We start from the raw sequence: 14,764 nt of genomic DNA, 5'->3' as shown, positions 1-14,764 counted from the left end.
TATTAGTCAGCCAAGGGGGTGCTGATGCAAAATACCAGAAATTGATTGGTTTTTATAAAGGATATTTACTTGGCGTAGGAGCTTGCAGATATCAGGCCATAAAGCATAAGTTACTTCCCTCACCAAAGTCTATTTCCAATTGTTGGAGCAAGATGGCTGCTGATGTCTGCAAGGGTTCAGGCTTCATGGGTTCCTCTGGGCTCAGCTCCTGTTTTCTCTGCAAGGTCAGCTGTAGACTATCAGGTGAATGGCTCTGTCTCTCTACCCAGGGCTCCAGCTTAAGACTTCAGCATCAAACTCCAACATCAAAACTCCAACATTAAGAACTCTCAACTCTGTCCTTTGCCAAGCCTTTTATCTGTGACCCCCCACCCACCAAGGGGCTGGGACTCAACACCCTAATGACGTGGCCCACTCAAAGCTCCAATCATAACTCAGTCACACCCAGGTACAGACCAGATCATAAACATAATCCAATATCTATTTTTGGAATTCATAACCATATCAAACTGCTACAAAGTCCTTTGCTCATTTTTAAATTGGGTTGTTTGTCTTTTTATTATTGAGTTGTTGGTGTTCTTTATATATTCTTGATATTAACCCCTTATTAGATATGTGGTTTCCAAATATTTTCCTATTCTGTAAATTGTCTTTCCATTTTCTTGACAATATCCTTTAATTCCAATTTATCTATTTTGAAGTTCAATTTATTTATTCTTCCTTTCATTGCTCATTATTTTGGTATCATATCTAGGAATCCATTGCCTAATACAAGGTTCTGACAATTTTTCCTGTCTGTTTTCTTCTAAGACTTTTATGTTTTATATTAGCTCTTTTTTTTTTAAATTTCTCTCCCCTTTCCCTACCCCTCACCCCAGTTGTCTGGTCTCTGTGTCTTTTTGCTGCGTGTTCTTCTGTGTCCACTTGTATTGTTGTATTGTTGTCAGTGGCACCAGGATTCTGTGTCTGTTCTTAGTGTGTCATTCTTGCTGCATCATCTCTCCGTATGTGCGGCCACCACTCCTGGGCAGGCTGCACTTTCTTTCGCGCTGGGTGGCTCTCCTTACGGGGCACACTCCTTGTGTGGGGGGCTCCCCTACACGGGGGACACCCCTGCATGACACGGCGCTCCTTGAGCAACATTGGCACTGTGTGTGGGCCAGCTCCACACGGGTCAAGGAGGCCCAGGGTTTGAACCACGGACCTCCCATGTGGAAGGCGGATGCCCTATCCATTGGGCCAAGTCCACTTCCCTATATTAGCTCTTATAATAGCTCTTAAATTAGGCTGTTGATCCATTTTGAGTTAATTTTTATATATGATAGGACGTAGGGATTCACATTCATTCTTTAGCATGTGGATATCCAGTTTTCCCGGCACCATTTGTTGAAGTGACTATTCTTTCCTCATTGAGTGGACTTGGCACCTTTACCAAAAATCAGGTGACCATAGATGTGTGAGTTTATTTCTGAACTCTCAATTCTATTCCATTTGTCCATTTGCCTGTCCAAATACTAGTTTTGATTACTATAGCTTTGTAGTAAGTTTTAAAATCAGGAAGTGTGAGTCTTTCAACATTTCTTCCTTTTCAAGATGGTTTTGGCTTGCCTTTCCATATGAATTTGATGACTGGTGTCTCCATTTCTGTGAAGAAGGCTGTTGGAATTTTTATTGGGATTGCATTGAATCTGTAAATCACTTTAGGTAGTATTGACATCTTAACAATGTTTAGTCTTCCCATCCATAAGCATGGAATGTTTTTGTCTTTTTATTTAGGTCTTCTTTAATTTCTTTCAGCAATGTTCTGTAGATTTTGCTGTACGAGTCTTTTGCAGCCTTGGTTAAATTTATTCCTAGATCTATTTTTCAGATGCTATTTTAAATGAAACGTTTTTTCTCGATTTTCTTTATATATTGTTCATTGCTGGTGTATAGAAGCACAACTGATTTTTGTATGTTGATCCTGTACCCCACAACTTTGCTGAATTCTCATTTTTAAAAATTTGTGATTGAATTTATACTATTCATGTTCTCTGTAAACTCCCAATCTAAGAAACTAGCAAAAATGGGCCCTAGCCCAGTGATCCAAGAAGAAGTTTGCAATGCATGCAAACAGTAGAATAGATGATGGATTAAAACATACACATACAAATCAATAAGGAAAGACATGCAGAAAAAATGAGCAAAGGATTTGAACAAGCAATTTCCAGAAAAGAAAACCCAAATAGCAATATACACATGAAAAGATGTTGAGTAACTGGATTTTTTTTTTTTTTTTTTTTTTTTTTAGTAACTGGAATTTGGAATCCACTGTCAGTGGGTTTATAACTCAGTAGCATCACTTACGGTAACTACTCCTATACCTAGAGGTATTGAAGGTGAGCTCATATTTTGACCCAGCAATTTTACTTCTAGGTGTTTATCTAAGTGCAGTGGACTTAAAAGGGGACAGTATTGCTCCTGGGGGGCATTTGGAAATTCTGGGGGTGTTCCATTTGTCATAATGACAGAGGAGGGGCAGTCCTTGCGTGGGCAGAGTCCAGGGTTGCTTGATATCCTGCAATATGCAGGAGATCCCATGCAAAAAAGAATTGTCCCACAGTTTCACCAATAAACACGGAATATTTTTGCATTGTCTTAACGTACAATGAATTTTCTAGGTAAGTAGAAAGAAGATTGTACTTAATTTTCTTAGGAGCTTTCCCAAGAGTTGTTCATTCACCATTTCAGAAATTGATGTCATTAACAACAAAGAAGCAAGTTGGAGAAGCATGCAAACAATGTTGCCACAACATAATTTATATTATTTACAGGTACACACATAGGTCAGTAAAAATAAAAAGGAAGTAAAGAAATAATAAATCAGGATAGTGAGTATTTCTGGGGAAGGAAGGCTGCATCTATATTTGTAAATGATTACTTTCTTTAAAGAAAGAAAAGTCGGTCCAACATAAACATGGTAAAATGTTAAGATTTGACAAACATGGGTAGTGGGTAAGCTTTTGTTCCTTATATTATTCTCTGGAATTTTCTGTGCTCTAAATTACCTAAAAGAAGGAGAGACTTGAGAAAAACAAGAGGGTTGAGGAAGGCAAGCAGGTATGCCCTGGGTCAGCACATGCTTTGTAACTCTCCAACACTGGACTGCTAATAGCAGCTTATAAAGTTTCATGTCACTGACGTTTTCTTAAAATCAAGACAGCATTCTTAGCCCTGCTCCTTCTTTTTGCTCTCCATTTTATCCTGAGTCCGTTCCCCACAGCATTTTTCCTGCAACTAGCAGTCATTTGTGGCTTAAAATCTCACATGTCTGGAAGTGCATTTTAAGAGTATGCTACTGAAGATGACTCAGGGTTTGGGGAGCTAGCATTTACATATGTATGTATGTGGGTTCCTCTTGAGTACAACTCATATCATATGATCTGGGCAGGCACCTTTGGTAAGTTACTTGTAATGAAAATCTTAGATGAGAATTAAGACACTGGATTAAGAATGGGGAATGGAGGTAAAAGTTCTAGAAAGCTTACCACTGTTCAATTTGACTGGTTCTTTGAGGGACTCTCACTCAAAGAAAAGAGTTGTAGTTCATCATTTTTCATGTCTAACTTTCAGAAAACACCCCAACCCCTGCTTCTGTTTTGAACTCGGCACCCTCGGCCTGCCTGGATAATCTGTGTGCCCCGGCCCTGGCACCCACATTCAGAACCAAATACTGGAATGCGTGGTCCCGTGAGCATGGATGCTGTAAGGGTAACGGGACTGGCTGGGACATGGGGCTGCAGCCCTGCACGTGCTGCAGAACGGGGGTCCCTGCAGTGGGCAGCACTGAGGCAAGCTTGGAAGGACCCCACTCCCATGTGCATGATTTGGGGTCATTCTTCGGGTACAAGGGTAACGTGCAGATTCCAAGCCATGCTGGGTAAGGGGAGGTAACACCCAAGCAGCATCTTAAAGGGTAAGTGTTTGCCAGAGAAAGAGGATTCGGAAAATTATTCCAGGGACAGAAGACAGCAGGATCAAGGCTAGAAGGTGAGAAAGCCCTGGCTTAGAGATTGGGACCTGCGAGTTCAGTGTTGGAGCAGAGATTTAAGGGGGGGGGGGGGGGGTGGAAGCTAAGACTGGAAGAGCAGGGGCTGGGTACAGGGCTGCTGCTGTGCCGATGGAAAGCTTGGACTCAGCCTCTGCCGGTGAAAAGAATCAGTAACAGGGAAGTGGACATGGCTCAACCGATAAAGCATCCACCTACCATATGGGAGGTCCAGGGTTCAAACGCAGGGCCTCCTGACCCATGTGGTGAGCTGGCTCATGCGCAGTGCTGCTGCGTGCAAGAAGTGCTGTGCCATGCAGGGGTGTCCCCTGAGTAGGGGAGCCCCACATGCAAGGAGTGCACCCTCATTGAGTTGCCCCCATGAGAAAAGCACAGCCCACCCAGGAGCGGTGCCACACACAGGGAGAGCTGATGCAGCAAGATGACGCAAACCAAAAAGAGACACAGATTCCCAGTGCTGTGGAGAATATAAGTAGACGCAAAAGAACACACAGCAAATGAACCCAGAGAGCAGACAAGGGGGGGTATAAATAAATTTTTAAAAATAAATTAAAAAAATAAAAGAATCAGTAACAATGTGAGATTCTATATAACCAGGTGAGAAGAGGGGTGGGGATGGGGGGTGGGGAGGGGCGGATTTGAGCAAGAGGGAGAATTGACCTGAAGGAGTGAGGGTCACATTTGTTCAGAGGAAGAGAAGGTCTAGAGACCCCCATTCCCACCCCCAGGGCAGAAGAGGAGGGACTGTGGCAGTGATGAGTGACTGTCTGACTCAGCAGGGGACAGCTAACCAGGCTGGAGAGGTGGGGTTAAAGGGAGAGGAGGGCTTGGGGGCTGGCTGGGGCTTAGAGGTTCCACTCCCAGGCGCCGGGACCGCGGGATCCGCAGTGAGTCCAGTGAGAGACCCAGGGAGGCGGTGGGGGCCGCACAGGCGGGTGGCATAGGACATCTTTGGGACGCCTGGGTCAGGGCCCGGTCCCCAGGGGCTGGGCCTCCCGGCACCGGCTCCGCGGGTTCGGGTCCCACCAGGCCGCGGCGGCCCCCCGCGGGGCTGAGCACGCCCCACAGGACTAATGCGGCAGAGTCCTGCCAAGCAAATCTTTTGTCCTGGGCGGGAGCTGACTCAAAAGGCGCGTCAGCAGGCCCGACGGGCTGCAGACCCAGCAGGGTGCCGTCCCGGGGCCTTGCCGGCAGCGCCCTCCACCCCGCCCACCCCCGCCCAGGGAATACATCCGGGCTGGCTGCCGGCACCGCGGGAGGACTGCGGGTGCTGACCGTGGCGCAGCGCTCGGGGAAGGTGAGTGCATCCCGGGCATTGGAGGGACAGGGGTTGCTGAGACATGGCCAGACGGGACGATTTCAACCCCCTCCCAAATTCAACCGGTCAGGTGGCTCTTGGGGCCAGACTTGGTGGGGCACTCTTACGTGGGGAGCTGAGGGGGACACAGTTACTTGCCGAGTTCTTGACACTGTTTTGCCATATGCAAACCCAAGCAAAGTTAGCGCTGTTTCTTAATAAAACGCAGCCAGCCAGCTCTCTGCTGGCTCTTGTGTGCTGAGCCCCTCCTTCTCCCAGTCCCCTCTAGTGCTGTTCTGCCATCCCAACTCTGGCCCCAGCTCAGGGCTGGTGGGCAGACACCCAGGCCGTGGTTGGAGTGGGGGAGCCTGGACTTGTCCATCGAGCCCCTGAGCCCCTCTTCTATCTGTCTCCTTTGCCTGACGGCCTGAAAATGCCTTTTTCTTCCTCAGGATCTCCTCAAGGGCATTTGGGGCTGGTTGTCTGCAAAGGTTGAGATTTGAGGTACCTCTAAATCTTGTGGTGCCCAGGTCTCCTGATATTTGGGACCCTCCACTGAGGCCCACAACCAGCCCTTCTTGTGCAGGAAAGGTGGCAAATGTGGATCTCTCTCCTACTTCTCTAGTTTCTCTGTCCTAGCTAAAGCCGTCTGTCTCCAGAGGCTACATTCAAGAGTGCTCATGGGTGACAGCTGTATCAGTCTGGATGGGTAGGTTATGCTTCAGTGACAGACAACCCCGATATCTCAGTGGCTTGAAACAACTACGCTATATGCCTTGATGGCTCACTCTACACATCCATCCTGGGTCAGCTAATGTGTTATTCCTTAGCATCCTCACCTTGTGCCCCAGCTGATGGAGCAGCGCAGCAGCAGGAAAAGAGAAAGCGTGGCAAAACATGCACCAGTTCTGAAAGCTGTCATTTCCACTGACATTTCTTTGGTCCAAGCATATGGCCATACCTAACTCCAAGGGGCCCAGGAGTGCAAGTCTACTGAGTTCTCCTGGGCAGATGGGAAGGTGGGAGGCACAAATGACTGCCAGTTATTGAGCTCCTAGGTAATGTTATTTAACACGACCCTTCTAGGAGCACAGTTCTTGAAACCCAAAGAGAATTTTTTTTTAATTCTCTCCCCTCCCCGCACCACCCGCCCCCCACCGCCCCGCTGTTGTCTGCTCTCTGTGTCCGTTTGCTGTGTGTTCTTCTGCGTCCACTTGCATTATCAGGCGGCACTGGGAACTGCATCTCTTTTTTGTTATGTCATCTTGCTGCATCAGCTCTCTGTGTGTACCACACCACTCCTGGGCAGGCTGTACTTTTTTCACGAGGGGCAGCTCTCCTTGCAGGGCACACTTCTTGCATGTGGGGCATGCCTACATGGGGGCGCCCCTGCATGGCACAGTGCTCCTTGCGACAGCAGCACTGCGCATGGGCCAGCTTACCACACAGGTCAGGAGGCCCTGGACCCTGGACCCTCCATATGGTAGGCAGACACTTTATCATTTGAGCCATGTCCGCTTCCCCCAAAGAGAATTTTAGATTCCGCTGCAGAAAGGGAGTTTTGGGGACAGTTAGTGTTTCACATTGTTTTGTTTGGTGACAAGGAGAAATGTGTACGTGCTAGACTGCTATGGGGCACTGTGACTGAACTGACCCCTGGGTTAATAAAGTGCTGGATCTGACACATTGATCTGACACAGTCTGGGAAACAGAGAGATGGAGTTACATTAAAGAAGCCCTCTTTTGAGAACATTCGTAACACGCCAGGTGGGTTTAGGGACTCAGTGCCTCCAGTTAAGGAGGTCCCAGGAACTTGACTTTCTGGAAAATAAATTTTGGGTTATGATGGTGTGGTTGTGGGCAAAGTTTCTTCTTTTGAAAACATTTGCATTAGTGTTATTATGGATATTATGCTTTAACCATAAACAAAAATTGAGCTGTGGAAAGTGGAAGTTTGAAAAGAGCATTTTAAATTTTTCTCCCAAGTGGCCCTCTAGATAAAAGGGGAAATCCCTATCCTCAAATGTCTACTGAAATTAGTCTTCTCAACCTTGAGCTCCAGGGGGTAGATGAAGGCCAGGGGTACTGTGTCTAACAGCAACCCACTAGACACAAAAGAGAAAGAAAGCATTCATTCTTTCACCCTAGTAGGCACAGCAAGGCTGTGCATTAGAGTGGCCTTGGGATGGCCTTGAAATCGGAGGTTCAGGGGAGGTTGTGGGCCCAGATGTCAGCTCTCGAAACCGAAAGAAAGAGCCCCTGGCCCTGCACCCTCTAATCCAACCTTTCTGTTCTAGATCACTTTCTATGAGGGCAAGCACTTCACGGGACGGAAGCTGGAGGTCTTTGGGGACTGTGACAACTTCCAGGACCGAGGCTTCATGAACCGAGTGAACTCCATCCGTGTGGAGAGTGGCGCCTGGATTGGCTTTTACCACCCTGACTTCCAGGGCCAGCAGTTCATCCTGGAGCACGGAGACTACCCCGACTTCTTCCGCTGGAACAGCCACAACGACCACGTGGGCTCCTGTCGACCTGTAGGAATGGTGAGGGAGCCGTTCAACTTGGGGGCGGGGGGCTTGCTGTCAGACTGACAGAAGGGTCAGGCCTGGGGACAAATAATCAGGGAGGCCTGGCCCCCTCGACTTCAAGATCTGATGTGACTGTGGGATCTTTAAAATAAGAGAGAGCCCTACACAGACCCACCCACTCTCTTATGGGTCCAAAATGCCACGGACCAAATTGGAGACCCTCTGGAAAAGGGGCCCCTCAAGTTTATGAACCTGTTCCTGAGAACTTCCAAGTCCAACCTTGTCATGGCCTGGTTTTCCTGAGTCCTGGCCAGAGCTTCCAGAGCACATCACCCCATCAAGTTGTGTCTTTCCCGTGTGCATTCTTCGGTTCTGCCCAGTGGCCAAAACTTATCTGATCAGCCAAGTTTTCATGCATATGTTTTCATACATGGACATATTAGGAAATCACTTTAAATTTCTGATCCAAAACGCTTGTTAAAATTTCCAGTTAAAATGATGTCGAAATATTATGATATAACTTTGAATTTACGACCCTTTAGGGAAACACTTAGCTAAAGTAAGGCTGATTTGGGCTTCATTTATCAACTCATGCAGGTAATCTTCCAGAGCTTTTCAGAGGTCTCTGTGCTTTAACCTTGGGGTGACTAATAGGGGAAGCTGAAATATCAAAGGCCATTGAGGGAAAAGTTGGGAACAGAGGGTCTCTTGGAGCCATACAGGGGCTGCCTTCTCACAGGTATGGCCCAGTGTGCATAGGGAGAACAAACGAGGACCTCCTTCATGGCTAAGGACTATTTATGTTTGGTGGCCCCTATAGTGGGATTTGAGAAATGAGTCTCCTTGGGATCTCCCCAAGTCACAGGTACTAACCTGCTGTGAGTTCCTGACATTCCGAGTGGGAAATGGCTGAATCCTGAAACCAGGGGCAAACAGCACTCAGCAGAGAGCGTCTGAGCCACGTGTCTGCTGGAGGGTCCTCCCCTGGACCCATGGTCAACCGGCTCTGTTGATCATCTGGGAAATCTCTGGGAAGGGCGCCTCTCTGTGTGGGGCCCCATCTCCTTTCCACATCAGTTGCAAAACCAACTTGGCTTTGGCATTTCAAATTGGGAGAATGCTTTCTTAGTATTTCTACCAGGCCATGGCCACTCAGGAAAGGGAATTAAAAGTGCTGGCCCTGCATAATGCTATTTATATGAAAAATATACTAAGTATCTTGTGAATGCTGTTTTCCTAAGAAGTCTCCTTGGGGCCGGCTGTGGCGCTGCTCCAGGTGCACCCGCAGCCAGGGCCCATGCTCCAGCCCTCAGAGCCTGTAGGAAGGCTGGGTCTTCCTTTGTCTTCCAGAAACGTGGGGAATCATATAGGGAGATATATGTTCTGATCCGAGTGAATGATGATGTCAAGTCCAGCAGGGATTTCAGCAAAAGAGCTCTCTGTTCTTTGTTTTAGATTTTGGCTTCATGTTTTAATAGAAGGTTCTATTACAGTTTTTAAAATATTATCATTTAAAGGCTTGCATGTGGCATGCGGCCCAGGCAAGGCAGACGAGGGCAGAGGAATGCATTAGTATGCCTGGGGCATGAGCACAAGGAGGGAGTCTAGCGAGGGGCCCCGCGGCCTGGGCCCTGCTCCAGCTCTGCGACTGGCCCGTGGCCACCTTGGGCAAGCCACTTGCCCTCTCTGGACCTTGGAATTTTTAGCTGTAAAAAGAAGTGATTGGACTTGTTCAGGAATTTTGAAACTTTCTAAAGTAATAAAACCCCTTCATCAGTCCAAATCTTATGTGGAGGAGCAAACAGAAGTGTTTGGGTTGAAGTCTGTATGGGGGGAGGGTGGAGGCACTCGAGTCTCCATGCTGTGTTGTCCCACTGCAGCCTGGCCCAGAGGCCCCTGGAATTTTGGGATGCCCAGCCATGGGTGATTCTGACTTCCTCCCTTCTTCTATTTATGGGGATAGGAAACTCAGGAGTGTTTTCCTTCTTTCTTTCTTTCCTCTACTCCTTTGGATCCCGGAGCATGGAGAGCATTTCCGCCTAGAAATCTTTGAGGGCTGCAACTTCACGGGCCAGTGCCTGGAGCTCACAGAGGACTGCCCCTTCCTCCTGAGTCAGGGCTGGGCCAAGAACTGTGTCAACTCCATCAAGGTGTTTGGGGACGGAGCGTGAGTAATGCCAGCATGGCTGCTGACCACAGGCCCGGCTCTGTCCTTCCCGGGGGGCAGCATGGGATGAGAATCAGACCCCAGCCAGTGGGTAGTGGACCCCTGCCCCAGAAGCCCTTTCCCTCCCTCAGCTGCTCCTGCCAAGCTCACCTGCCCCAGGCAAGCAATGGGGTGGCTTCCTCCCTGGCTTTCCCATGAGGTGAGAGGGCACTGTGTCCCAGACGCACCCCAGAGAGACACACCCTCTGGGGGTGTCAGTCCTGGAACAAGGATGAGGGAGCTCTCTGTGAACTGGAAGGTTCTCTAACCATTGGGTTGATGATTTAGATCAGGGGTTCTTAACCTTTTGTGTTCCGTGGACCCCTTTGTCAGTCCGTTGAAAATCACAGACCCCTTATTAAGTCCACACTACAGTGTATTATTTAATAAATATAGCACACCTCCACCAACACATCCCCACAAGAATAATGTTTCTTCGAATTTCAATTCAAGCTCACAGACCCCTTGTTAAGAACCCCTGTTTAAGATTGCAGGTTTGCTTTCTTTTTTTTTTTTTTAATTATCTCTTTTTTTAAAAGACAGATAGATCACACAAAATGTTACATTAAAAATATTTTTTAAAAAACAAAAATAAATAAATAATATAAGGGGTTCCCACATATACCTACTCCCCACCCCCTCCTCCACTCCTCCCACATCAGCAACCTCTTTCATCAGTGTGGCACATTCATTGCATTTGATGAATACATTTTGGAACATCGCTACACAGCATGGGTTATAGTTTACAATGTAGTTTACACTCTCTGTTTTCTTGACATTATCCCCTGGGAGCCCTTGAGGCATGGCAAGTTTCACAAGTGTGCTCACCTGCTCTGAAAAAGCGGCCCTGCCCACTTCCTAGCCGGCAAAGCTGACCCCTGAACTGGACATCTCTCCTGCTGAGTGGGCAAGCCCCCACCATGCTGGCAAACTTTGGGGAGACAGACTTCCAGGATGGCTGTCTCCCTGGGGCTGGGGGGATTTTACCTGGGCCTGGAGGTGCTTGCCTGCCCTGCTCAGAAAATGCAGTCCGAACCCCATGCTTGCTGAGCTTCTGGTCTCTGTACACATTGTGTTTCTTTCTGATCAGGACAAGGATGATAAATACTTCCATCGATGAGGCTCTCGACAGGCCCCAGAGCACTTTCATTTTAGGGTCCCAGCCATCCCTATGCGTAGGGGGTAGGTTTGATTGGACCCATTTTACAGAGGAGAAAGCTGAAATGTGGACTCACCCAGCTTATAAGTGGCACAGCTGGAACTGCAGGCGGGTCTTTTGACTTCAGGTCTATACTGTTCCTGTTCTAGAGCAAGGAGTTTTCCCAGACTTCACCCCCAGCCACCCAGGAGAAGAGCCACCCCCTCGGTTTGGTCCCTGGAACCTGGCTGCCATGAAAGCAGCTGAGGGAGCTGCTGGCTTTCTAGATTTCTCTAGCATAGGATGCCCCTGAGGAGCCACTTGGGGAGCCTAAATGGAGACAGCTACCCAAAAAAAGAAAGGACTGTAAGATTTCACCCTTCCTCAGGGCTGCCTGAGGAGGCGCTGCTGCCGGGCTCTGCTCCCTTCCAGCTATTTCTCTGCCCCTTGGATTCTCCCCAGGATGCAGGTTCTCAGGTCTGCCTATGCTCCGCCTCTTGCTCTGCCCTTGAAATCCCTCATTTGCCCTAAGCTGATGGTCCCTAGAGTGCAGGGGTAGAACTCCAAAACAATCTGCTCTGGAAAAATTGCTAGCTAAAAGGGAAAAGACAGGGACTCACATTTTTAAAATGTAGCTTAACTCCCATTTTAGACGTGAGGAAGTGGAGGCCACAGTAGTGAAGAAATTATTTGGAGGCTGCATAGGGTGGGCTCCCCATTGGGACCCCGAATTCTGCCTGACCCGAGGGAGTGCACATGCTTTGCCTCCAGGGGCTAATTCTAAAAACTAAGTTGAAGCCCTTGGCAAAGAAAAGCCTCCTAGATGGTGATACTCCTGGAGGCCTTTCCGGGGCTTGGGAGGGCGGAGGTGGGGAGCAGGGTCTCTTGGCTCCTCCCAGATACCTCGAGCCCCCCCCAGAGCCCAGAGCCTCAGTTCAGGGATGACCTCTCCCCACAGGCAGTCCCGGAAGCCCTTGGAATTGTGCTGCCCCGGCCCCTGGATGCCCGGCCCCTCGCTTCCTCTTTCTGCCTCCTCCCCCCCCTCCCCCCGCCCCCCCTTGCCCCGCCGTCCCCAGAGGGGAGGAGGCGTCTCCCCATTCCCAGGAGGAGGGGGGCTTCCTGCCGAGGCCCAGCCAGCTCCTCTCCTCTGCATTTCCGGGACACCCACGCATGCTCCGGGGTGGCCCAGGGCACTGCTTGGAATATTTCCCTGAGGGGGGCCTGGGCTGGGGGCCATGGAGGAGGGGAAGCCTCAGGCCTCAGCTGCAGCCAGGGGCAGTGGGGGGGCTGCGCCGGAGGCTGGGGGCAGACCAGACCTGCCCATGCTCCCGCCTCTCCCTCCTCATTCTTGACTCCTGACCCTCACAGGCTCTGCCAGGCACCAGATGTGGGGTTGGGACTGAGGGCCGAGGGGCCCATGAGGCGCAGGAGAGGGTGAGGGCCAGGAGACCCTGCCCTGAGCTTGCCAACCACGGCCATGTGGCTTTGGGTGGCCGCTGCCCTGCTCAGGGCCTCACCCGTATACGAGGACATTGGGCTAGATGGGCTCAGAAATTCTGAGCCTGGGTCTTACGTGGGGGAAAGTGCCTTCAACAGCAAAGTGCTCTGGGGGTGGCGAGGGTTCACTGCAGAGGCAGGGTAAGAGAATCCCCGAGACCCAGGCCAGAAAGGACCCCAGCAAGCAGAAGAGCAGGTCTGTGTAGCTCCTTGGGGGAGGCCCAGAGCCTGAGCCCCTCATTGCTTCTCAAGACCACCAGCACCTCTCCATGAAGAAAAAGCAAATTTCTATCAGTGGCGATAATGGAAAAGAGGGTCTGAAAACAGGAGGTGCAGGGGACTGTCACTGGAGAAAATAGGGGGTGGGCCAAGTTAGCTTTGAGTTCTCCTTCAGTGGGCCCAAACCTGTAACCCTTCATCCTCTCCCTTTAGCCTCTCCTCCTCCCTCAGGACAGGCTTCAGACCTTGCCTCAGAGCAGGGAATGGTTCAAAACGGAGCCTTTCTGTGTCCCGCTCCACACAGCTCCACGCTTGTCTCAGGGAGGTGAGGCGGAGGCCAGGGGCAAGAGAGTTGGGGGCAGCTGCGCATCCCAGTTGTCTGACAGCCTCGTCCTTGGGCCGCCCACCTCTTCCCCGGCTGAGATGACTCTCCTTGCCCTCCACGTACCTCCCCACTCCACCTTCTCAACAGAGAAACTCTCCCTGATGCCCAGGGCCCGGTGCCCTTTACCTGCAACCCGCAGCTTCCTCCTGCACAGGGCAGGGCACTCCGAGGTGCTCTCCTCTTTCTGCTCTCTGGGTTAACAGCCTCTCAGGAGCTCAGAGTAGCAAAGCTGCAGCCAGGAGCTGGATGGCGTGAGGCAGGAAGGGAAGGGGCGCCTGCTCCAGACGCAGCAGTGGCCTGGTGCGCTCTGCAGTGCGACGCCATTCCATTCGCCACCACACGATTTCCCTCTAGGGTGTTTGCTCCACGGGGGCAGGAGCCTTGGCTGATCTGCACAGTGCTAGGCACATTCATGAGTGAGTGAATATTAACCAGCTCCCACGCTGGGCCCGGCCTCCTGCCAAGTGCTTGCCATATGCGAGCCAGTGCTTGCAGGAAGGGGTGCAGGAGGGAGAGAGAGCAGGGTGGAATGGTTCCCGGCCCTTGCAAGAACGCTCTGAACCGGGCAGGTTAAAGATGCTGACAGTTGCCAGGCCCCACCTGGATTCAGGGTCATGGCTCACCACTGACATAATCCACGCAGGCAATGCAAGGCGGGACTGGAGGGACGGAAATGGGCATGGACAGGGCCAGGGCACCTTCCGTCTGCATTCCCACGAGTGCCCCTGCTGGCTCAGGGGCAGGGAGGGGGTGACCAGGGGCTGGTGGGTGGTCTCCTGTCCCTGCCCAGGGAAGGAGGGGAATGGCAGGAGCCTGAGAAGGCACTGGCCCCAGGATGGCCCCAGGTCAGGCCTCCAGGGTTTCGCTTTGACCAGCCTCAGGTGCAGCTCTGCTCCCCACAGGCTCTGCCCTCCCCAGAGATCACCCTGACCTCTCCTTCCCCCTTTCCTGCCCTTCTCCTCTGCTCTAGGTGGGTCCTGTACGAGGAGCCCAACTACCACGGCCGCATGTTCGTGGTGGAGAGGGGTGACTTCCGCAGCTTCACCGACTGGGAGGCCCCCAGCGCCCGCGTCCAGTCCCTGCGCAGAGTTGTCAACTTCTTCTAGCCCAGACCTGTCTGCCTGTCTCTGGCCAGGCCCCCAGGGACACCGACAGTCCCTTTCCACCCCCAGGACTTGGGACAGTGGGGAATAAACAGCATAAAAGTGGAGGCCTCTGCGTGACTTCTCTTTACCCTCCAACCCTGCGGCAACCGGGTGGGGGACCCCAGTTCCTGTGCAGAGCTGGAGGCCTGCAAGACTCCCCAGCCTTTCCCTTCCAGGACTGGGAGAGGCTCCTCTTCCCTTCACCTTCACATTCTTCCCACCCAGCCCCGGCTGACGCCTGCTCCCCCCGGCCCCCCCGCCGGGATAAGCACTGAGACCAAAGATCATCCAATCCCTG

At 50.8% G+C, this 14,764-nt stretch overlaps 1 protein-coding gene across 1 annotated transcript; it reads left to right on the top strand.

Moving 5' to 3' along the window:
- The first annotated feature begins 3,770 nt into the window (after positions 1-3,770).
- Positions 3,771-14,529, top strand: CRYGN (crystallin gamma N). Its single transcript, XM_071215527.1, has 5 exons — positions 3,771-3,919; positions 4,898-5,345; positions 7,643-7,891; positions 9,898-10,043; positions 14,292-14,529. Exons 1-5 carry the CDS (start codon positions 3,771-3,773, stop codon positions 14,425-14,427), a joined length of 1,128 nt encoding a protein of 375 aa, XP_071071628.1. The 3' UTR covers positions 14,428-14,529.
- Positions 14,530-14,764: the final 235 nt, after the last annotated feature.

Source organism: Dasypus novemcinctus, chromosome 5 (genome assembly GCF_030445035.2).
Source record: "Dasypus novemcinctus isolate mDasNov1 chromosome 5, mDasNov1.1.hap2, whole genome shotgun sequence".
Classification (NCBI taxonomy): domain Eukaryota; kingdom Metazoa; phylum Chordata; class Mammalia; order Cingulata; family Dasypodidae; genus Dasypus; species Dasypus novemcinctus.
This window is presented reverse-complemented; position numbering and strand designations above follow the sequence as displayed.